We start from the raw sequence: 24,781 nt of genomic DNA on the forward strand, positions 1-24,781 counted from the left end.
TCAGGGAAAGATATGTATGATAATTTGTTTTATTATTTCTTTATTTTCATGTACTTGATTCACATGAAGATTTTATTTTTATTTTTTTTAATAAATTAATTTTTATTGGTGTTCAATTTACCAACATACAGAAAAACACCCAGTGCTCATCCCGTCAAGTGTCCCCCTCAGTGCCCGTCACCCATTCCCCCCCACCCACACATGAAGATTTTAAGGAAAACTTTTGTCACATAAAATGTTTTATACCTCTAAAGGCATAGCTATTCAAATGCAGCTAAAATTAGATGGGTCAGGATCATCTCTATTGATTGTGGTTTTTTTTTTAATTTTTTTATTTATTTATGATAGTCATACAGAGAGAGAGAGAGAGAGAGAGAGAGAGGCAGAGACATAGGCAGAGGGAGAAGCAGGCTCCATGCACGGGGAGCCCGATGTGGGATTCGATCCCGGGTCTCCAGGATCGCGCCCTGGGCCAAAGGCAGGCGCCAAACCGCTGCGCCACCCAGGGATCCCCTGATTGTGGTTTTTCTATATGATTATGTCATATAGAAAGTCCCAGAAATCAGAGTGCCTTGTGCAAGGGGCAGTTTATTTGAAAATCCCACAAAAACTGAGCCAATATATGGGTTGGCTCTATAGTCATCTGGAGCAAGGTGGCAATATGAGAAGAATATAAATCAAATGAAAATAAAAGTTGGGAAAGTCATTTAATTATATTCTTGATTTTAATAAAATACTTCTTACCTGGAGCCCATGAAAGGGAGTAAATGACCCCTTCGTTCCCCGGGGAGGTGTACACTGCTGTTAATGTGTTTATGTCCCAGACTTTTATAGTGCCGTCAAATGAAGCTGTCGCTAAAAGATTGGGATCATCAGGTTTGAATTTGCAGTCAAAGATAGTTTCCACATGTCCCTAGGAATGCAGCACACAGAAGTCACAACTACTGAGGGAAATTTATGTTATTAATAAACAAACCACAATGTATACAGTCAAGTTGACATATGTACTACATTTTTTAAGTATTTGTGTAATAATATATAACATATACACAATTATCTTAGCACAGAATTGGAATCACCATTGTGGCTGAACATTCTCTGTGCTGACCTAGATTTTATTCAACCACAATGCCTCTAATCCCAACTAAATACAAAGATGTTCAAAAAAGTGTCATTTGTCAAAAAAAAAATAATAATAATAAAAAATAAATAAAACAGGGATCCCTGGGTGGCGCAGCGGTTTGGCGCCTGCCTTTGGCCCAGGGCGCGATCCTGGAGACCCGGGATCGAATCCCACATCAGGCTCCCGGTGCATGGAGCCTGCTTCTCCCTCTGCCTGTGTCTCTGCCTCTCTCTCTCTCTCTCTGTGACTATCATAAATTAAAAAAATAATAATAATAACAAAAAAGTGTCATTTGTCAACCTTAAGAATGCAAAACACATCTTTTTTTTTAAGACTTTAAATTTTACTTATTTATTTGAGAGAGAGAGAGCACAAGCTGGGGGGGGGGCAGAAGGAGAGGGAGAAGCAGACTCCTCCCACTGAGCAGGAAGCCCTAGTGGGACTGCACCCCAGGAGCCTGGGATCATATTCTAAGCCAAAGACAGGCGCTTCACTGATTAAGCCACCCAGGCACCCCAAAAATGTATCTTTTCTGATTATCATATGTGAGATACCATGCTAGATATATATAAAGCAATTAACTATTAGTAGTTATTATTTTATTCTGGAAGTATAATAAAAACCAAAACGAAACTGAAACTATAGATCCTTAAATGCAAATATCCTCTTTTTTTATATATCAATGACATACTCCAAAAGAACTTCATCATTTTGGCAGAAATAAGAAGAATCCAGCATAGCCTTGATTTTTCATAGTCTCGTTCAAAATTTTCTAACAACTTTATTCTTTGAATGTTGTAAGGAAAAATATCACTTTCTTCTGACTGGCATGCATTATTTTTTAAAAGATTTTAATCTAGTCATCAATGAGAGACACACAGAGAGAGAGAGAAGCAGAGACACAGGCAGAAGGAGAAGCAGGCTCCATTCAGGGAGCCCGATGCGGGACCCAATCCTGGCACACCAGGACCACGCCCTGGGCCAAAGGCAGGCGCCAAACCGCTGAGCCACCCAGGGATCCCCTGGCAGGCATTTTTAAAGTGAAAAGAAAAAACACTGAAATAATTTATAATCGAGGAAAATTTTAGTTTTTATAGACTATAAAATAACAGAGTTTAATATAATTTAATACGAAGATACATACTCAACAGAAAGTCTACTGAACTTAGATCGCATAACCACTCCTTTGCTAATGTAAGTTTTTTTACAAATTTAAACGTTTTGTTATTTTTTCTCCCTTAAATTTCATAAATTTTTTGGAAAGTAAATGGTACCTTAAAGTATAGAAAGAGTTTACCACACTGGAAAAATATTTTACATGGCAAGAAGACTAAAAAATCTAGAGAATATCTGCAAAGGAATATATATATAAATAAGCTACACATATATATTATTATTATATATAAGGGTGATTAAAGCTCTAGATTCCTTTTCTAAATTTTTCTACGTTGAAAAAAAACAACATTTAAAAGTTTCCTGAATGTCTAGCTGAATCTAATGCAAACCTGTAGAAAATAAAAAAGCATTTTTATGCACTCTGAAATAGGGAGACTTAAAGCTGATTCTTGACAAATATTAATTACAGTACAATATATATTATTACATGCCTCCATTGGTTCACAGATTCATTAATTCAACAAAACTGATTAAACTCTTGCTATGTGCCAAGCACTATTTTAGATGCCTGGCACCAAGGTAAGGTACCTTTATCCACAGCACAGAACCAAACCAGTCATGAATGTGAGACCCGTATTATATTTTATATGGAGGCTTAATGATCAGAAGAACAAAAATTTATAGAATCACAGAATCGTGTTGCTTTGGTAATAGCAACAAATCTTAGAAAACACTGAATCCGACCCTTTGTTCATTTCACAGACATGAGCAACAAAGCTTGCAGTAACTGGCAGAGATGGGCTTGTCCTTCCTCCTGAAAGAATATTTCTCATTTTGCTTCCAAAATACAGTACAGCAAATGTAATTTTCCAATACTATATGAAAGATCAACAGGGTGTACACAAAAATGGGAAGACTACCAACCATGCAGAGTAATCGTGATAAGCTAAAGAAAACATTAATATTTAAAGAAGTTTAACATTTAAAATTTAAAGAACTGCCATAGTTTTGTCATCCATCATTCCATACATAGTCTAAAATGTTTCAGCAAACCAAGATAAGGTCCTAACATAGAATTCTTTACAAAAGTAACTTTAACAATCTTGGTATGTAAGTAAAAGTAAACTTCATGAACAAACACATAAGTGTTGTGTATAAAAGAAGGAAAGACCAGAGACATACCAAGTCCCTAAGAAAATCCCATTTCTTGGCTCCCATGTCATAAAGTCCAACTCCACCATCCAAGAAACAGCACACTGCATGCCCAGGAGGAAGAGAGAATGCCTGATTCTGTGTCAGAGTCGGGGGTGGAACTGCTTCACTTGTTGAGGATGTATAATGATTTTTAGTTGGAGACTGGGTTGAAACTAAAGAAGAAGAAAATACACAAGTAAATATTTACAGCAACAGGTTCCCATAAGCTGGAATGAAGCCACAGGGCTTAATTTATAAAGATTTCCCTTTATTTTCTTTTACCCAGAATTTCTATCAGTGAACCATTAGGCAACAACCACATTTTCTGCCAGAGAAGTACTTCCTCAGCACTGCCAAAAATTATACAGATGTAAATGTAAAAGTGGACGCTATTGTGAAGAGGTGTATAAACATGCAGGTGGAGCAAACTGGATGAAAATTAGTGAGGAACCACAATATGTTGTGAATATTTGGTTTCTTAAGGCCCCATAAATTAAAGCACAGCATGATTACTTTCTAATTAGAATCTTCTTTCAAAATGCTGATTAATGGCTTACTTCCCCCTACACACACAAACATGCATAACAATGTCTTTATTTTAAAGCTAATAACTCTCTTCCACTAATTTCCAATCTAATGAAAATAATTATTTTTAAGGCTCCTTATAATTCACTGTAATTTAGCACCCAAATTCAGAATCACAACTGCCTGACATACATTTGCATCTCAATTTTTCTTTCTTCTTCCTTGGGTTTTTTTTTCACTGTTTATTCACTTCCATTTCTCAACTTTAAATTTTATAAATGTCTTTTACGTATATCCTTTGTCTTGTATTTTATCTTCAAGAAGTTTTTCCTTAGAACATGAATATTCTCCTTACAAACATAATTCAAAATAATGATACTGCTGGAAATGATCAGACCAATCTATATTTTTTAGACCAATCTATATTAATTACATAGTGAAATACAGATAAATATTTCCCAGTAAATTCTCTTTTTAATCCAAATGTGATATTCCTTATTGCATTCATTTGGATAACACTCGTTTCTCAGACTCTGAGAATGACAGCAAGTCCAAATTAGCATAAACTACTAATAACAAACGAGGCATTTGGTTCAATAAAATACTGCTGATGGTTTCATTAGAATTAATATGTTCATTGGCTGGTTTTTCTAATATTTTAATTTACTGACAATATGGTTAGTGTTGACACCTTTTATGCACCTATGTATCTGTAAGTTATATTTTTAAAGAATTTGGTGAGTATGTCTACAACTAAAATTTTTTATTTTCACATAATTTTTATTCCACACTTTGTTACTTTAAAAAATTGGGGGGGGGGGGGACAAGATGTCTAACAATAGGCCTGAAAAGATATGCTTAATAATGACAAGATTGGTATATGCTTCTTCATATTTTTGGTTTTTTCTCTAATGGGCAGGGGCTACTCTTATAATAAGAAAAAAAATGAAAGAAGAGAATCTGTAATATTTCAGTCATCCCATGATAGCAACCAAGCAAAGAAAACAAAAAACTTTAAAAAGGTACACGATGCATAAACAATATGCTGGCTTCCAGCATATTACTTCTCTGTCCCTAAGGTTTCTTTACCCTCTAGTTTCCAGAAGTGTTAGGACTCCACAGAAAAACTTAAAACTTTTTTTAAAGATTTTATTTTATTTTATTCATTCATGAGAGACACACAGAGAGAAACAGAGAGAGATAGAGAGAGAAAGAGAAAGAGGCAGAGACACAGGCAGGGGGAGAAGCAGGCTCCATGCAGGGAGCCTGACGTGGGACTGGATCCCAGGTCTCCAGGATAACAGCCTGGGCCGAAGGTGGCGCTAAACCGCTGGGCCACTGGGGCTGCCCAAAAAACTTAAATTTGTGAAGTCTGGAGGTTCAAACACAGATTGTCCCCTATTTTCCATTACCCACTATATTTGCTACTAAATTTGCAACCAAAATAACATTACTTTGAATAGCCCCTTGGTGTATGTAGGTTATACATTCACACACACACACACACACACACAAATATATATAATGGAATATTACTCAGCCATAAGAAGAATGAAATCTTGCCAACTTGTGATGAGCACTGGGTGTTGCAGTAAGTGATGAATCACTGAATTCTACTCCTAAAACCAATATTGCACTGTATATTAACTAACTAGAAATTAAACAAAAACTTAAAAAGAAAAAAAACAGATTCTAGATGATTAAAAAAAATGAATAAGTCTTGCTAATTATTTAGTATATTATGAAGACAAACAGTAGTAAGGAGGAGTCAGTAACTCTCGACTGCTCAATCACTACACCCCCTTTCCCATGTTCTTCTCTGACTCACACAAAGATGAAAGCACTACCAGGCACACACAGTCATCAGGCCTGGCTTACTTGGAAGTCAATCCCTTTTCTCTCATGTTTAAGAAAAATTCAAATTCTAAACCTCTCCCCAAATTCCAGAGTTTTGCCTTAATAGCCTAAGTGCCTTTTGTTATTTTTTCTTAATTAGAGAAGCAATAAAAGGTAACTGGAAAAAAAAAGTAAACAAAAATAAAGAAAGAATATCCCAAATAGTAACTACTAATCCAGTGACATCTGGTATTCGAACATGGAATATGTGTTCCAGATCCTATATTTCAAATATTTAGGTTATTTCAACTTTATTATAACCCTACAGTGTAAGAGCCACACTTAAAACATTAAGTCTCCTTGTTCAGACTAATTTTATATGATCCATTACTCTTGATATTTCTTGTTTTCACCAATATCATTTCCTCATTTTCCCCATGTAGATAATTTGAGATTATCTTAATATTCTCATTTATTAGCATTTTAAAAATGTACCTTGGTTCTAAATATTTTCAACTTAGTAATAATAGCTATTGGGTGGCCTTGATGGTTCTTTTAGTATATATATATTGTCAAAGGCTATTTTTTTTTAAATCTGCTTTTCAATGGCATATAGTATTTGGTGTTTATATCATTCTATCATTCATCTTATTTGACAGTAGCAAGTTTGACATTGAAAAATATTAAATTTTGATATTTTTACTTACACTTTTTTCTTGGAGGAGAATTAAGTACATGTAAGCAATGAAACCCTGTTTTCTTTAATTTAAAATTCTCAATAGGCGTTGTTTTTGAAACATTCCAAACACGCAAAACACCCACTTGAGAATCTAGTCAAATCAAGAAAAAAGAGTTAACTAATTTTACTTGAAACATAAAATGCCCATACATAAAAGTAGTAACAAAAACGTCAAGTTACAAGATTTTTAGCACCACTTATCGGCATTCTTCAAACAATATTATGCAGTAACACAAAGAAACAGATGAAATGCTATTCATCCTTTAAATTTTTGGCTTATTTTGCTTTTTTCTGTTCTGAATCCTTTCCTGGGGTGAAAAACTGCCTGCTTTGGCAGCTTCCTACAAAGGTCATTATCAGAGTTTGATCCCCCGAAAAACACCCCCCTGACACATTTGCTCTAGGAAAGCCAGCTACAAAAATTTTCTACCCATAATATTAAATAATACGTTGTCTTTGACAGGTCTGTAAACTGGTTCCTTGCAACCAAGACTGCCAAATGTACTGAAAGACCAATTAGACAGCTCTCTCACTTCCAGAAAATCCCTCCAATGATATATAACCTGCTTTGGAAAACATTTGGGCAGTTCCTCAAGTAATTAAACAGTCACCATCTGACTGAGCAACTGTACTCAACAGAATAAAGACATATCCACACAAAAACCTGTGCATCAACGCTGTCACAGCATTAAAGTAGAAATGGGTAAATGTCTGTCAACTGATGAATGGATGAACAAAATCGGTCACGTCCATACAATGGAATATCGTTCGTCCGTAAAAAGGAATGAAGGACATACACTACAATGTGGATGAACCAGAGAAGCCAGACACATGTACTGAACGATCCATTTCTATGAAGTGTCCAGACAAGGTGAATTCCCAGAGACAGAAGGTAGGTTAGTAGTTTATACACACACACACACGTGCACTTGGGGCCACAGAGAGGGGTTCATGAAGAGTGATGGCCACTAGCAAGAGTCTATGGGGGCATGAGAAAACGTCCACAGGGCGGTGGAGGTCACAGTTGTACATCATTGTGATGACACATCACTGAACTGCACGCTTCAAAATGCTGAGTTTTATGGCATGTGAATTTTAACTCAGGAATTAATGACAACATATTTAAAATATTCACGTCTATCATGTCCTACGGAATGAAAGGCAGTTATGATGTGTAAGTAAGACTCCATCTACTTCCACGCGTAATAAATATAAGTGTTCAAAGAAGTAAAGAATTTCTTCAAGACAGTGCCAAGGATAAAAACTCTCTTATTTCACATTGCACAAATATGGGAAATAGTTATAAAGTATCTGAAATTACTCAGTCTTTCAGAGGCCTCTCTCTTGGATCCTAGGAAAACAGGAGAAGGGAAGGCGCCTGGGTGGCTCAGTTGGTGAAGCCTCTGCCTTGAGCTCAGGTTATGATCCTGGGGTCCCCAAGTCAGGCTCCCTGTTCAATGGGGAGCCAGCTTCTCCTTCTGCCTCTCTCTCCACTTGTGGTCTCTCTCTGTCTCTCTCAAATAAATAAATAAATAAAAATCTTTAAAAAAAAAGAAACAGTAGAAGGAGTTAATTCCTAATTATTAGCTTAAATGCCCTCATCTTCCTATCCCGTCACTTCTTAGCTTTACTAATTCTTTCATGACTTGGGAAATCATAAAGGAACTTCCTTTCAAGCCATAATGATAAACTGCATTTTCATTTCCAACTTAGGTTGAAAGTACCATGTCTACCTAGGTACCCATGGTCACTGTCCAAATTATCAGTGAGGCTCACGGAGCTCCCATCTACATCAACTGTCATTCTAGTCAATACTTCTACTGTCATCTTTCCATTCCCGAAACTGAATTGTCTTTGTCTTCTATACACAAACAAAAAAACATGAGCACATGTGTGCACATATAGAATACGTTCCAATTTATTACTAGAAACCTGGAAAACTGGGCCTTATTTTCACTTTTTAAAAATATTTTATTTATTTATTTGAGAGAGAGAGAGAGAAATCACAAGCAGGGATGGTGGCAGAGGCAGAGGGAGAAGTAGACACCCCGTGGAGTAGGGAGCCTCATGTGGGATTTGATTCCAGGACCCTAAGACCTGGACCCGAGCCAAGGGCAGACGCTTAACCAACTGAGCCACCCAGGCACTCCATTAATTTCATTTCTATTTGCACTATGTTAATGACATACAGTAAACTAGGCATTTACTATAACAAATGATAATACTGGGATATTAATACATTTTACACAAAAGTAACCAATAAAAGAGTATAATTTCCCTGACTCACACAGAGAATACACATATATTTAAAACTCTGGGGAACAGGGTCAACTTACCCCCAGTTACAAACATCCCAGGAGCACTGGGAACCCAGGCCAAGCACTGAACAGAAGCTGCTGCACTGGGAAAATTAAACGTTGTTATGCAATAAAGGGATTCCGAATCTAGCAGGCGAATTCCAAAATGCAAATTAGCCACCAGGAGGTAATCTGTGGACAGTGGGTCCCATTCCAGGGCTGTCACTGGATCCTCTTCATCTGTCCCTTCAAGAGATTCAGGTCTCAGAACATGCTTCTGACTTTTATTACCTATTAAGACATAAAGAAAAAGATCTTAAACAAAACACTCAAAAGAAAAGCCACGACTGAGATGCTATTACTTTCCTCTTGGCACACCAGTGGCCTCTGAGAGTACGGGGACACAGATCTGGCATTTCTGTGCAGAGGTCATCATCAACACATGGGTGCAGGGGGACGAGAGGAAGGTCAGACTGAACTGCTGGGTTTGGCAATCTCTAGTGCCCTGACTGTTCTCCTATTTGTTACTGAAATCCCAAGGGAAAAGACAGATAAACAACACCCATGATCTTGTCATCAACTGTGATTTCCAGCGAGTGACGGCAGTGTAGGCACGGGAAGTGCTTACCAAAAGGAACACCCTGCTGCGATTAAAAGCACACATCTGCAGCCCACCGCCTGGGTGCAAAGCATCCTTCCACCACCGACTGGCTCTGCTTTCCCAGACAAGACACGGAACCTCTGTGGGCCGCTCAGTGTTTTATTTGTATAATGGAGAACGTGACAGTACTTAGCTCGTGGAGTTTTGTACAAGATTAAGTGAGTTAGTCACTCCAAGTGCTAAGAACAGTGGGGCCTGTTACAAGCAACATATCAATATTGACTGTCACCCCTTCCTCACGCATCACAGCAGGTGTCATAACCATAACTCATTCCTGACAACCAGTACAAATACGGCAGCCAGAAAAATAGGGACATAAAACATGCAGAATTAAATGAAGCAAGGACTATCAAGCAATCCTCTTGTTCCTTCCAAATTTAGACATGAATAGCAATGGGGTAAAAGTGCTTCTGCAGTTACCCCAGGTGGGGCTCCAATTAGGCCCCCCTCCCCATCCCATGCCCTGGTCCCCAGAGGAAAGGCAGCGAAACAAATGGTGTTTAGAGACCACAGTCTTCACAGAAAGACTCAACTCCTCCCAAGTATTACAAACACTGTAAGAGGGATTTACTAAACAATAACCCAACTGACAGATACCATAGCTCCTTCTGTAATATCACCATTACAGATGGTTTTTCAACATATCGGATTATAAAAGCAGAAAAAAATAAATCTCCATGGATATATAAGATATCTGTAAAATGAACTGAAAACCTCACAGTTTCTGGGTTGGGATGAAATTTGTCAGTATACATTATTCTTTATGACTTTTTTTAAAAAAATATTTTATTTATTTGAGTGAGCGAGAGAGAGCACGAGTGTGGGGGGGAGGGGATGGAGGGAGAGGGAGAAACAGACTTCCTGCTGAGCAGGGAGCCCATGTGGGGCTCGATCCCAGGACCCTGGGATCATGACCTGAGCTAGAGGCAGATGCTTAACCGCCTGAGCTACCCAGGCACCCCTATTCTTTATGATGATGACCTTGCATTTTATTTAGAATTTTTGCATATAAAATCATTGTAGGTACATGTGATGTTTCTTTTATTTGGCTTTATCAAGTTTTTGCAATCATCATCAAGAAAATTTTGCCTCTTCTTTCCCAAAATAAACATCTGCTAACCTGTTAGTTGATGTAACAAACAGTACTGAATGTTAATAGAGCCAATCATTACAAGTCAGAAAGAGAGAGAGAGAGAGAGAGAGAAAAAAGATTAACCTAGGCTGTACTAAAGCTATGTCTTAATGTTTAGGTATTTGCATGTGCCAGTTAATATCAATGGTTTATGAAAAATACTCCAATATCTGAAAAAATAAATAAAAACAAGTGACACAAATGTGAGGAAATATGCGATGCAAATTGCTATAATACCTAAATCATGTTGCCTGAAAGCCCCATACCTAGTCAAATGATTATGAATTATAGTCACTGTTTTCTATTCTAGTACCAACATTTTTCTTATAAAAATATAGAAAACTAGGAGCACATGGGTGGCTCAGCGGTTGAGCATCTGTCTTTGGCTCAGGGCATGATCCTGGGGTCATGTCCCATATCAGACTCCCCCCAGGGAGCCTGCTTCTCCCTCTGCCTGTCTCTGCCTCTTTCTGTCTCTCATGAATAAATAAAATCTTTAAAAAAAAAAACCTAAATCTATAAAATTTTAGTCAGCCATAATAGTTGATAATACTTTCATTATTTTATATATTTATTTTGTTATTATTTATGTTCTATTTTATTATACAAATATCAGGGAACTTGTATTATCATATAGGGACAGAAGCATTTAAGAAGGTAAGTCAATAAGAAGATAAGGCTGATAATTTCTATATAAAGAAACATAACAAAACAAAAACTAGGGCAAAGGCAAATTGGAGTTGAAGAACAAAATAATGAGGGAACATTATTATACTATACAGCTATACAGCTGTTGAATTCTGAGACCGGTGGCCAAAGAAAAGAGAAAAAAAAATCATGTAAGGTAACAACTCATGGTGTCCATAAGGATAAAAATAAAACAAAAAGACAAAAAAATACGCTCAGGAGAAGCACAACTTTTCCCAGAACTGAGACCAGAAATCCAGGTTTCCTGTGTGTTTTCAAAAAGGAACACAGTATTACATATGGACAATGTCATCAACATTTCTAAAATAAAACCATACAAACGTAATTAATGCACATCCTTGGAACAACACCAAAGTCAATTCAATGAAGTCTACATTTCTATAATGAAGATAAAAAGTTCTGACAACCTGGTTTGTCAAAACCATAACTCAAAATAGCTAAAGCAGTTTTCTAATATTTTTGGCCCTAGAATTCTCTGTTCATAGGTGAATTTTTACATGAAAATCCAATATCTAATACAGAATAAAGTGGTGCTTTTCAGAACGAAAGGGAGAAGGTGGAAAAGCCAGCTGCACCACCTCTGTATTTCCTTCTTCTTCCAAGAGAGATGAAGATAGGACAAGAGAGAGCATGAGGTCTTAGTGTCCCGCAAAAACCTGGAGAGCATAAATTCTATCTTGTTTCATAGAGACAATCTGTTGTGCCAATAAATCATTAAGAAGGTAAAGGTCGGGATCCCTGGGTGGCGCAGCGGTTTGGCGCCTGCCTTTGGCCCAGGGCGCGATCCTGGAGACCCGGGATCGAATCCCACGTCAGGCTCCTGGTGCATGGAGCCTGCTTCTCCCTCTGCCTATGTCTCTGCCTCTCTCTCTCTCTGTGTGACTATCATAAATAAATAAAAATTTAAAAAAAAAAAGAAGGTAAAGGTGACCACTCTTCAGGAAAATTAAAAAGCAGAATAATACCAGTACTAATGCTATCATTCTCAAGGCTTCAAACTCGAAATATAGAATGTAACATCAGAATAAAAAAGTAGTATTTCCTTCATGACCCCTTAGCTCATGTATAAGCAAAAGGCAAACACATGACAGGCTTACTTATACCTTTGCTAATGTTTTGTACATATTCATTGTTAAACATCCTATGAAATAAATGAGGCCAAGAAGTTCGTATGGGGTTGTTATAGGTTGAATTGTGTCCCCCCCTCCCCATCAAAAAAAAAAATGTTGACATCCTAACCTCCAAGGATCTGTGGATGTGACTTTATTTGGAAATGGGGTATTTGCAGATGATAAACTAAGATGGGGTCATTAGGGTGAACCGTAATCCAATATGACCGTGTCTTTATAAACAAAAGAAATTTGAACAGAGACTTGCATGCACACAGGGAGAATGCCGTGTGAAGACTGATGCTAAGCTGCAGCAAGCTAAGGAATGACCAGAAGCTAAGGGAGAGGTCTGGAGCAGAGGCTTCCCCGGTGCCTTCAGGACACCTTGATTTCTTATCTCTGGTCTCTAGAACTATGCAACAAGGAATTTGTTCTCTAAGCCATCCAGGGTATGGAACTTTATTTGGGCAGCCCTAGCGAATGAACACATGGTGGATCCAGAAAAATAAAACACTTGATGAATAGGTACAAATGCACAAATTACTTCAATTAATAACTGGAAGATGAGTTATGGGAAAATGATGGCCTCTTCTGGAAGTTACAGGTCAGAATTTGAAATACCATACACATTCCACCCTGACTTCAATTCACAAAAGGGAGATGCAAAGGGCAAAGGAGGTCTTTATGCCTTCCTATTCTTTTTATGTGAGAATAAGCATACAATGTCTCAGTGTTTTGTATCTTCCATACATAATGCAAGGTCTCAATATCTTACTACTTAAAACCTTCAAAAATACCTAATTTTAAAAAGGTATTTTTATAATACCTTTTTATAAAGGTATTATATAATACTTTAAAAATAATTTAAAATAATTAATTTTTAAATGATTGTTATTGCCTAATAACAATAATAAAGCAAGAAAAGAAAGCCCAAGTCATTGAAAAAGGAGATGGCCACAATGACAAATTATAAAATATGAATAATACCTCGAATGAAATTTGGACCAAAGTAAGTACACACTCTAAAGTTCTCCTCTTTAGATAGAGCTCAGCAGCACACAGATTTCTCAAAAAAAAAAAAAATCACAATCCTTATGAAATCTCTGGGCGCAGGCTGGTTGGGGGAGTACTGGGGGAGTCCCTAATGAGATCTGGTTATACCTCCAGACCACAGAGAATCAAGAGGAGGAACCACAAAGCACACTGTCATCTTGACTGTCTCTAAATTACCTCCCTGGGACTGAGGAAGGCTACCGCAGATCAAAGAGCCAAGGAGGGAAAAGAAGTGGTATGGACCAGATCAAAATGACCAACTGTAAAATAGAATTTTCTTCCAATGAGAGGAACAGATAGGGTGGAAGTATCTAAGACAACAACAAATCCAAATGAAGCCAAAAAACATGCACGGATCCCTCCCCATTCCAACTTGAAACAGATAAAACTCTCCCCAAGTTAAATTAGCATAACCAGAAGGAACAAGAGGATATGTGCAAAGAGAAGAGGGGATGTGGGGAAGAAGTATATGTAGACTTGTTATCTTTCTTTAAAAATTAACAGGTCCTGTTTGAAATGTATTTGACAGAAAATGGCCCCAAAATATCAATGTTTTATATGTCATTTTTTAATGTTAATAAATAACTATCTTAAAGATTATTTAAGAAATATTTATTCAGGGATCCCTGGGTGGCGCAGCGGTTTGGCGCCTGCCTTTGGCCCAGGGCGCGATCCTGGAGACCCGGGATCGAGTCCCACATCGGGCTCCCGGTGCATGGAGCCTGCTTCTCCCTCCGCCTGTGTCTCTGCCTCTCTCTCTCTCTCTGTGACTATCATAAATAAATAAAAAAAAAAAAATTTAAAAAAAAAATATTTATTCAAATTTTTGTGATTTCATCTGTTCAACTTCAATTCCTTTATTCTTCTATTTATTTCAGATAAATTGAATGTACTACATTTTGTGAAAGTAGTGTTCCTTATCCTAATCCATCTATCTATCTAGCGAGTCAGGAGTCACATACATCAACAGACATGCCAGATGGCCAAGAGCATGTTTCTCAGACGGTAGCCATTCTTCCTTATGCGTGGAGAACCATTCAGGTAATTTTTAGATCTTTCTATTACATGTTTTATCATTGTTTAAATTGAAAAAAACAAACATAAATTAGTTTCTCAGACCCCTTTATTCAGCTAGATTAATTAGCTGATTGGGAGATCCAAAGATTTATTATTTCCTTTTATCTCCTTTGCTAAGGAGTGACAACATCACAATGGCATTTTACAAGTAGGTGGGAAAATATTTTTGAGTCGTATTAGTAAGTCATCATATTCTTCTGCTATATGTCCTGTTCGTTCAGGCCATTTTCTTAGAAAATGTACAGAAATAAACTGACTTTAAAAAGTAAAAATACGGGGCAAATGACTGGATTTGGGTTAACTCAAAGTACAACCTGCACAGCTGAGTTAAGTATATTACAATAAAATTTACTTCGTGTAAAAATTTACTTCAAAAATTTGCACAGCTAATATTTTAAAATTAAAATATTGTTAATTTTGGTCATATGCTGTGTAGGAAAGAAATTATATAAGGAAAGAAAAATAAACTTTAAGAGACTCTAATTAAATGCTTACCTGGTTGAAAAATTGATAGACTTCCATCAATATGACCAAATACAATTTTCCCCTTTTTTTGGGTATGCCATCTGAATATACAGATATCAGACAAGAAGCTATGAGCCTCCTTGTGTACAGTCACTCCACTGTCTGGTCCTGAGATGGTCCAAATGAAGAGAGGGCCTCTGTGGGAAACAAACGCCACCGCATCACCTACGTTCCAGCACCAGCTAAGAGAGGCAGGTATCCCTACAATAAATAAAACAGAGACACGTAACAAAGACACATGGAATTAGTTTGTGCCGTAAAATATTATTTCCAACGTACATTTCCAAAACAACTTAAAATATGAGAATAGGCTTGTTATTAAAAAAATTACCACCTTCTTAGTTGGGAGTTGTACTTCTAAAGTAACCCTAAAGACTATGGGCCACATACTAGGGTGCTTTCATAATGCAAGGAACAGTACCTACTTATGTTTAAAACTATTAATTCCACAATGTGCTTCAAATATTCTGAAATTTATACAGATTTTTCTTTCAGAAACTATACATTAAAGCAATCGATTCTTTGAGTTTTTGTGTAGACTTGATGTAGGTATTCTGATTCTGGGTGTATAAGTTAATATGGGATATGATAGATACCTGATTTAAAGGATCTTAAATATAGATATAAATGTAATATCTTGGGAAGATAAAGATTACATGTATGAAAAGTTACATGCTACTACAGGGATTTAATAACAAACGCCATAATCTATATCTTTTAAGGATTTAGTTTCAAATCTTAGTGGTGCTTCAGATGAATTAAATAACTTTACTTCTTACTCCTCTGTCATCTCCTCTATAAAATGGATAGAACTCAAAACAGCTGAACACCTATTCTATGTGAATATTAGGAAAGGAAATATAATGTATGTAAAAGACACTTTTAAACTATACTACAAAAGAAGTTAACTGTATTGTTACTATTACTGTGATAGAATAAATCATATATAAAATAAGGGTCAAAGTAAATTTGTAACTCAGGACAGAGGTCATGATTCTCCCAACACAGATACTTTTAACAAATGCACATAGAATATATACCTCAGATCATATGGAATTAGGGCTCAGGAATCTATTTGTAATAAGGTTCTTCCAATGATTCTGATGTGTAGAGAGGTTTGTGAACCGTTGGGCAACTGTCCTGGGAAAAATCTGGATTTGAGTTATATTCTGAGGGAGCAGTTATATTTAATGTATGGGATGAGTAGTATTTCCCAAGAAGAGAAAATGACATGAACAAGACACAGAGTCAGCTGTTGTTCATTGACAGTGAATTCAATTTGTGTCAACAGTCCTTCATGTTCCAAGAGGCAGAAACTGGAAGCCTAATGCCTAGTTCAGAGCCTCACATACAGTGGTAACATATACATTTTTATACAAGGAATGAAAGAGTCCATGAATAAGGCCAATAAAAAGCTGATGTGGTTATAGGATACATGAACAGAAGAAGAATTTCCCAATAAGGGGTAAGATATTCTGAATGGGTCAAACCACCATGGCACACTTGAAGAAAGCCCCCAAATGCTGGCTCTCTGCATATTTCCAGAAAGGCAGCAAGGAAAAGAAGGGACCAGAAATGTCTAAAAGTTAAAACAGAAAAGACTTCTATAGTGGCTTATTAATGTAAGTACTTCTAAGAGCTCTAAAAAATATCAGCTCATTTAATTCTTCCCAAAATATTCTGAGATAGGTAAGTAGTACTATAATCCAGCTAACAATGTTGGGTTTTTTTTTTCCCTGAAAGGATATTATTAAGTGTGAATTTTTCAAGTTGATGATAATTTTAACATTTTACATTTAAACAAACTAATACTTGTTTTCCTTTAAATGAATTATTATGGAAAACAGAATGATGAAATACAAAATACAGAAATAAATTCAAGTTCAACTGCTGTTATGTGTAAGTTCTAATACTGATTTTCAAAAAAAGGTGACTACAAATTTCCACTTGGCTTAAGCTGGATTCTAAAAAGAAGAAACAGAGTCTAAGACATTTCAAAGGGAATTATTTACAATGAAAATCACCAAAATTTTCATAATATTCTTTTTGCAAATAAAATAAAGCATTCAATCTTCAAATTAAGGAGATATTTAGAAACAGCAAGAGGATTATTGTTAACTCTGAAAATTTTCAAAAGAAAATATGTAAGGAAAGGAAAAATATGTTAAAGTGACCAAAACTGTTACCACAATTATTTAATAATTCTACAAATGCTAATGAAGGTCTTATTTAATTGTATGCTCAGTGGCAAAAGAAGGTATGGTACACAAAGCTAATGAATAAAAAACTCTTCCATCATGAATAGAGGTGATGCATATAGTGCTTGATGACAAATCAGTGGATAAACTAGGTGATAATACAATAATATATTGGCTAATCTGTACCCATGCATAACATTTAGAAAGTATTATTATGCAGTTATAGTCCAGTATGGATTTTGTGTGGCCAACTGACATCATGTGGCATTTAAGGAGTATTTATTGTGTTTCTTAAAATTAATCTCACATAAACTGAATATAAAGTACTGAGAAAATGCACTATTGATCGATACAAACAATACTGGAAAAACCTGTAGGATTTGTGATTGGTAGAGAAACAAGTATAATCGGAAAAACATGAAAAATCTTGATTGAGGCTATCAATTGCTGTTTATACATGATAAAGCTTTGAACCAAAAGTATTCTGGCTTTTTCTCATTGATGTATTGAAAACCTTAAGGAAAACTGTTACCATTCATGTAATTCATGGAAGCTCATTGAATACAGCTGACTTCAAAAAAATTTTTGCTCAGAGACTGGAACACACTATACACTAATACTGAAGCTCAGGAATTGTTGCAGGTGAAAACGGTAAGCATGTTATATGAACTTGGGAATGAGATTCATAGTTTTCTAGTTTAAAAATTAACCTTGTTTGGCAAATTCTTTTTTAAGATGAAAGTCGTGTAACAAAATTGGTTTATTTTACTGGTATTTTTAGCATTCCTAATGACCTAAATTTGAAAAGACAAAGAAAAAGAAATATACTATAAGTATGTTGGGCATATCCAAAGGTTCCAAAAGGCATCATTACTTGGAAGCAAGATTCACATATAATTGCCTGTGAATTCTCAATATTGTTGCTACATACTGAAAAGAACATTTTTAAGAAACTGAGAAAAATACAGCTAGTGAGACTGCCACATCTCAGTTTTCTAACTCAAAGCTATAACCAGCAACTGTTAGAAAACAACTGCACAAAAAAAACTGCACATCAAAAACACATCCAGCCATAGCTCTCAAAATCATAATTAATAACTGACACATCCGTCATGCTCAAAAAGTGAATTATTGTGACATCTGTGACAACAGAAAAATGATAACGTCGTCATTATGGGGTAAGATGCTAACTAGAAAGAGTGCAATAATACTCAATTCACTAAGACCTACTTGGGTGAACTAGGACTTTCTATCTTGACACAGTGAAAAATAAAGGAAGAAACCAGCTCAGTTAGGCACAGGTAACATGCCTAACACTGTCCTTGTAGACAATGAACAGGCTGATCAACTGTCCCATTAAGAAAATCTTACCAAGTATTATTTCTATACTTATTTTGGGAATTTTTGTTATATTTAAACATTAATGAAACCATATGGTATTGACTATTTTTAAATGACTGGTGTATGAAGTATAAACATTTCACGAAATTCTGTTTCAGTTTCATACATATGTATGCACACAATGAGTCACAATGTGAAATGTATTTCATACATACATTAGCACTACAAAGTTTAAAAACCAGTACTTTAAAATCTGAGCTAATTTAATTATTTTGCTTACTAAAATAAAAATATTTCATTTAATAAAATAAACTCCAGTTATAAATATACCTTTTGTATTGTCGAGCTTAGCAATGACTTTTTGTTCTGCAACATTCCAAATGATCACTAAATTATCGGTACTGCCACTTGCAAACAGATCAGGGTTATGTGGACACCAAGAGATAGCTGTGATTGTTTTTTTATGTTCAGACATAATGGCATGAAGTTTGAATTCATTATAACGGTGATCCAACTAAAAAAAATATATAAACAAGACATTTCAGTGCTTTTTTTTGATAATACACTTTTTGTTAATAATCACATTATTTTTTAAAAGCTACATACATGAAAATTAGTACAACTAATAACATGATATGAACACATTTCAAGCCTTGGTCTACTTTCAAGTGTTAAACGTATTCAATGAATAGAAAGAAATCTTTTTTTAAAATTTTAATTCCAGTTAGCTAACATAGTGTTATACTAGCATCAGGTGTAAAATACAGTGATTCAACGCTGCCATACATCACCGAGTGCTCATCACAAGTGTCCTCCTTAATCCTCATCACCTATTTCACATCCCCCCCAACTCCTCTCTCCTCCATCAGTTTATTCTCTAACATTAAGAGTCGAAAAAAAAAAAAGTCTGTTTCTTTCTTTTTTTAAGATTTTAATTTATTTGAGAGAGAGCACGAGTAGAGGGGAGAGGCAAAGGGAAAGGGAGAAGCAGGCTCCCCTTTGGGCAGAGAGCCCAAAGCAGGGAGGGATCATGACTTGAGCCAAAGGCAGATGCTTAAGTAGCTGAGACACTCAGGCACTCGAGAGCCTATTTCTTGATTGGTCTCTCATTTTTTTTTTCCCTTTGCTTGTTTTGGTTCTTAAATTCCACAAATGAGTGAAATCATGTGGTATTTGTTATTTGATTAATTTATTTCGCTTAGCATTATACCCTCTAGCTCCATCCAGGTTGTTTGCAAATGGCAAGATTTCATTCTTTCTTATGGTTGAATAACATTCCAATGTGTGTGTGTGTGTGTGTGTGTGTGTGTGTGTGTGTGTGTGTGTATAGAATAGAATAGAATATATATATACATATATATATATTTTTTTTTTGCTTCTTTATCCTTTCATCAATCAATGGATACTTGGCTGCTTCCATATCTTGGTTATTATTAAGTAATGCTGTTGTAAACATAGGGGTGTATGTATTCCTTTGAAATTGCATCCTTGTGTTCTTTGGGTAAATACCCGTTACTGTGATTTCTGGATCATAGGGTAGTTATATTTTTAACTTTTTGAGGAACCTCCATATTGTTTTCCCCAGTGGCTGCACCATTTGCATTCCCACCAACAGTGCATGACAGTGGCGTTTTCTCTACATTGTCACCAACATCTGTTGTTTCTTATGTTGTTGATTTTAGCCCTTCTGACAGGTGTGAGGTGATATTATAGTTTTGATTTGCATTTCCCTGATAAATAATGAGTAGAAAACAATTAGTTTAAAAAAAAAGGGATCAAAACAATAATTTTAAAACAAGTAAAAATAAATGTAAATTTATTTAAATATGCATAATAATTCAGAGCTTTATTATATTTTCTATACCTACGTCTGTGAGGAAAAAACCCTGGTTTTGGAATATTTTTTCTGTAATTTTTCCATTAGATTTAAATGAAAAAAATTAGGTTAAAAAATAAACTATTGGGGCTACACCAAGTTAAAAAGCTTTTGTACAGTGAAGGAAATCATCACAAAATGAAAACGCACCCTATGGAATGGGAGAAGATATTTGCAAATGGTATATGCAATAAGGAGTTATATCCAAAAGGTATAAGGAACCTAACACTGAACACCAAAAAAAAAAAACCCCAATAATGTGGTTAAAAACGGGCAGAGGACCTGCATAGATGTTTTTCAAAGAAAATGACATACACATGGCCAAAAGACACATGAAAAGATGCTTGACATGACTCATCAGCCGGGAAATGCAAATCAAAACCACAGTACCCGTCAGAATGGCTAGCTCGGGTAGAGGTAGAAGGGATCTTGCTAAGTGAAATAAGTCAGACAAAGAACGAATGCTCTCCCCATCGATTAGCTCATGGTTACTCATTCTTTCCTTTCCTGCTCAGGTCTCAGTTCTAAGATGCCTCTTTACAAAGGTATTTTCTGACCAAAGTATCTAAATAAATTTATACACCCACACCCACCCCAAAACATAACTCTATCCTTTTTTTAAATTGAGAAAATAATCGACATATTAGTTTCAGATACAGAACATAATGATTTGACATTTGCATATACGGCTATATGATCATGTAAGTCTAGTTAACAATCACCACACATAGCTACATTTTTTTTCTCGTGATGATAAATTTTAAGATCTACTCTCTGGGCAACTTTCAAATAAATAATACAGTGCTATTAACTACATTCAACATGCTGTACATTGCATCCTCATGACTTACTTAGTTTATAACTGGAAGTTTGTACCTTCATCCATTTAACCCCCACCCCATCCCCACCTCTGGCAACCACCCATCTATCCTGGGTATCTGTGAGTGTCTATGAGTTCATTTTGTTTGTTGTTGTTTTAGATTCCACATATAAGTGAGATCATAGGGGATCCCTGGGTGGCTCAGCGGTTTGGCGCCTGCCTCCAGCCCAGGGCGTGATCCCGGAGTCCAGGGATCGAGTCCCACGTTGGGCTCCCTGCATGGAGCCTGCTTCTCCCTCTGCCTGTGTCTCTGCCTCTCTCTCCCTCTCTCTGTGTATCTCATGAATAAATAAATAAAAAATCTTAAAAAATTAAAAAAAGAAGCCCATCTTTAAGTGAGATCATACAGTACTTGTCTTTCTCTGACATATTTTACTTAACATAATTCCCTCAAGGTCCACCCACATTAAAGCAAACAGCAAAGTTTCCTCCCTTCTTTTTATGGTTAAATGGTATTCCATTGCATGTACATATGCACCACATTTTCTTTACCCATTCATCTATCAATGGACACTGGATTACTTCCAGGTCTCAGATATAGTGCAGTGAAAAAGATGCTGAAATGCATCTTTTCAAATTAGTGTTTTTACTTCCTCAAAAGTAGAACTGCTAGATCATATGAGGGTTCTGTTTTTAATTTTTTGAGAAACCTCCATAGTTTTCCATAGTGGTTGCACCAATTTACATTTCCATCAACAGTGCACAAGGGTTCTCTTTTCTCCACATCCTCCCCAACATTCGTTGTTCCTTGTCTTTCTGTCATCCTAACAGGTGTCAGGTGCTATCTCAGTGTGGTTTTGATTTGCATTTCCCTGGTGACGAGTGATGTGATTTCTTTTCATGCATCTGTTGGCCATCTGTATGTCTTCTTTGGAAAAATGTCTATCCAGATCCTCTATTTTTTAAATCAGATCATTTGTTTAATTTGCCATTGAGTCATATGGGTTCTTTATGTGCTTTGGATATTAATCCCTTATCAGATGTATGATATGCAAATATTTCCTCCCATTCAGTGGGCTGCCTTTGCATTTTGTGGATGACTTCCTTCGCTGTGCAAAAGGTTTCTAGTCTGATGAAGTCACACTTGTTTATGTTGCCTTTGTTTTTCGTGTCAGTGATTCTAACGTATTACCTGTTTTTGTGTCCTTCATAGAACACTTTTTTCCTGCAACATTTACTTATTTATTTGCTTATTTTTTTAGGATCACTTCCTGCCCCCGTTCTTACTAAGAATATGAATTTGATGAGAAGAATCTGCCTGGTTTGTTCATTGTTGTATTTTTACTACCTAGAGATTCTTGGCCAATGGAAGAGAGCCAGTTCATATTATGGAAAAAATGAGCCATTATGCTATTATTTATCATTTAAGCAACTTTCAACTTTTGCCATCACACATTATGCTGTAGTGAACATCTCTGTATATAAAACTTTGACTAATGAACTAATAATTTCCCTCAGTTTTCCCTTCTGTAATTTCTGTATCTATTACTACTTAAACTTTAGCTATTCCTGAACAACTTCAGATGAAAATATTATTAAAGACAACCAAGTACCAGTGGGGTTTTCATCTATTAGTATTGCAGTTATAATAATCTTAAGTTGGCCTGTTTATATAAGTACATTTTCTGTGCGTTTAGGGATAAGTTTGTACGTTTTAAGCTATTCAGTGATTTCCGTTATCTATGGTAAATAATGTGAATGTGTCTAATGCACATAATAGAAAAAACTACTATATAAGTTAGAAATTCAATGGAAGAGTCTATAAATACAAAAAAACACAAGAAGCTCTGCGCACATCAATGACCGTCACTGGCCTTACTATACAAATTATCCAAGTAGTATGTTAAACACAATATACATAACTTACAGGGATTATTATATTTACAATTCAGTATGACAAGCCCATACCATTACACTGAATTGGACCACAAATTATTTTTAGAGTAGTTCACAATTCAATGGTCAAAGAAAAAATTCTTACGGCATTTACAAGTATCATTTAATATTTCAGACAGATTTGATAATAACAGCATCAACAGACTATCAAATACTGACTGTACATTGACCCTATATATTATTTAATAAATATTCCCTTTGAAAATAATTATATTTTGTATTTATGTAGCATATTTTTCAAAGCACTTCAATTTAGATAATGACATTTAAAACAGTACTGATTAATATAAGTTGAATGTTAATGTCATCATTTAATACAAATGCAATCTTCTATTTGCATACTTTGAAACAAGGTTTTGCAGTGGACTCTGTAATGAACTGCCACCTGAGTTTGTTTTAATTTCTAAATCAGGGTGATTTTTAGTTTGTTTCAGTATTTAAAAATGACACATAAACTTTCTTCATGAATTTTTAATTTAAGAATTATATAACCCAGTCTTCCTAAATATTCAAGTCATAAAATGTCATCATCAAACTTAAGACACATGCGAACATGAAAAAAATTAACTTCTGTCTTCATCTACTCTCTTCCCTACTCCCTGCAGGAACAGTTGGCCTTGACTTTTATGTTCTGCTTCTCTAAAAGGAAATAAAACAAGAAGACAGGGACTTAAGACTAAGGGAGAAATGTTGTAGGAGATCTTAGGGAGTGAGAAGCTTGTGTAAAGGAGGCAGATGGGAGGGCAAAGGAGGAGATTGACAGGCCTGCTGCTGTCTTTGTGTACAGAGCAATGGAAAGTGAAAAAATGTGAGTTACACTGAAACTGCAGTTTGATTCCTGGGTGTTTCTACAATGTTGAATAATGGACTACATAAAATCTAACTCAAAGTCGTGGAAAATTAATTGGTTTGTAGATTAATGCTATGATTTCTTAAACTGTCGATAAACTACAGTATCAGTAATTAAAAGGATTTTTACTCTGTAATAATCCAATAATTTTTTTTCACTCTTAACTGGAATGAGTTGGTGTTTCAAAACAACAAAAAACATATATCATTCAAAAAGTATTTAGTGAGTATCTATTAAATTCTAGAGAGTACAGAGTAACTTGAGAAATTCAAAGGTAAGGAAGGCTCATGCTGGCAAAGGGAAGCAGGCAGACAGGCAGTGCATTTCCTAAGGTCCTTTGCTAACAGGAAAGAGAAAAAGCAGAATGTGGAAAAAAGTTTAGACACTTGAGCCAAGATTTGAAAGATGAGAAAACATTCTCTAAACAGGCAACGCAGGCAAATGGAAAACCTTGTGTAAGCAAAGGCAAGATATAAAGAGTCTGAGATGTTTTGGAAAATACAATTAGGTTGGTTATGCCCGGGCCACAAGGTGAGCCGAGAGGTGAAAGAAACACTGCAAAACAATGTCACACTACGAAGTCTGGATGTTAATATGAAAGAATGAGGAGCAGCTGAAGATAGAAAATTCTGGATTTGCATTACA

At 35.8% G+C, this 24,781-nt stretch overlaps 1 protein-coding gene across 6 annotated transcripts in view; it reads right to left on the reverse strand.

Moving 5' to 3' along the window:
• Positions 1-24,781, reverse strand: part of WDR17 (WD repeat domain 17) — a 104,846-nt gene that overhangs the window by 40,279 nt on the left and 39,786 nt on the right. For all 6 annotated transcript variants that reach the window (XM_072763890.1, XM_026015820.2, XM_026015821.2 and 3 more), the window contains 6 exons: positions 18,965-19,148; positions 15,066-15,296; positions 8,870-9,121; positions 6,502-6,624; positions 3,422-3,606; positions 745-913 (listed from right to left, as the gene is read on the reverse strand). In XM_072763890.1, coding sequence (XP_072619991.1) covers positions 745-913; positions 3,422-3,606; positions 6,502-6,624; positions 8,870-9,121; positions 15,066-15,296; positions 18,965-19,148 — 1,144 coding nt within the window. The remainder of the gene's footprint in view (positions 1-744; positions 914-3,421; positions 3,607-6,501; positions 6,625-8,869; positions 9,122-15,065; positions 15,297-18,964; positions 19,149-24,781) is intronic.

Source organism: Vulpes vulpes, chromosome 7 (assembly GCF_048418805.1).
Source record: "Vulpes vulpes isolate BD-2025 chromosome 7, VulVul3, whole genome shotgun sequence".
NCBI lineage: Eukaryota > Metazoa > Chordata > Mammalia > Carnivora > Canidae > Vulpes > Vulpes vulpes.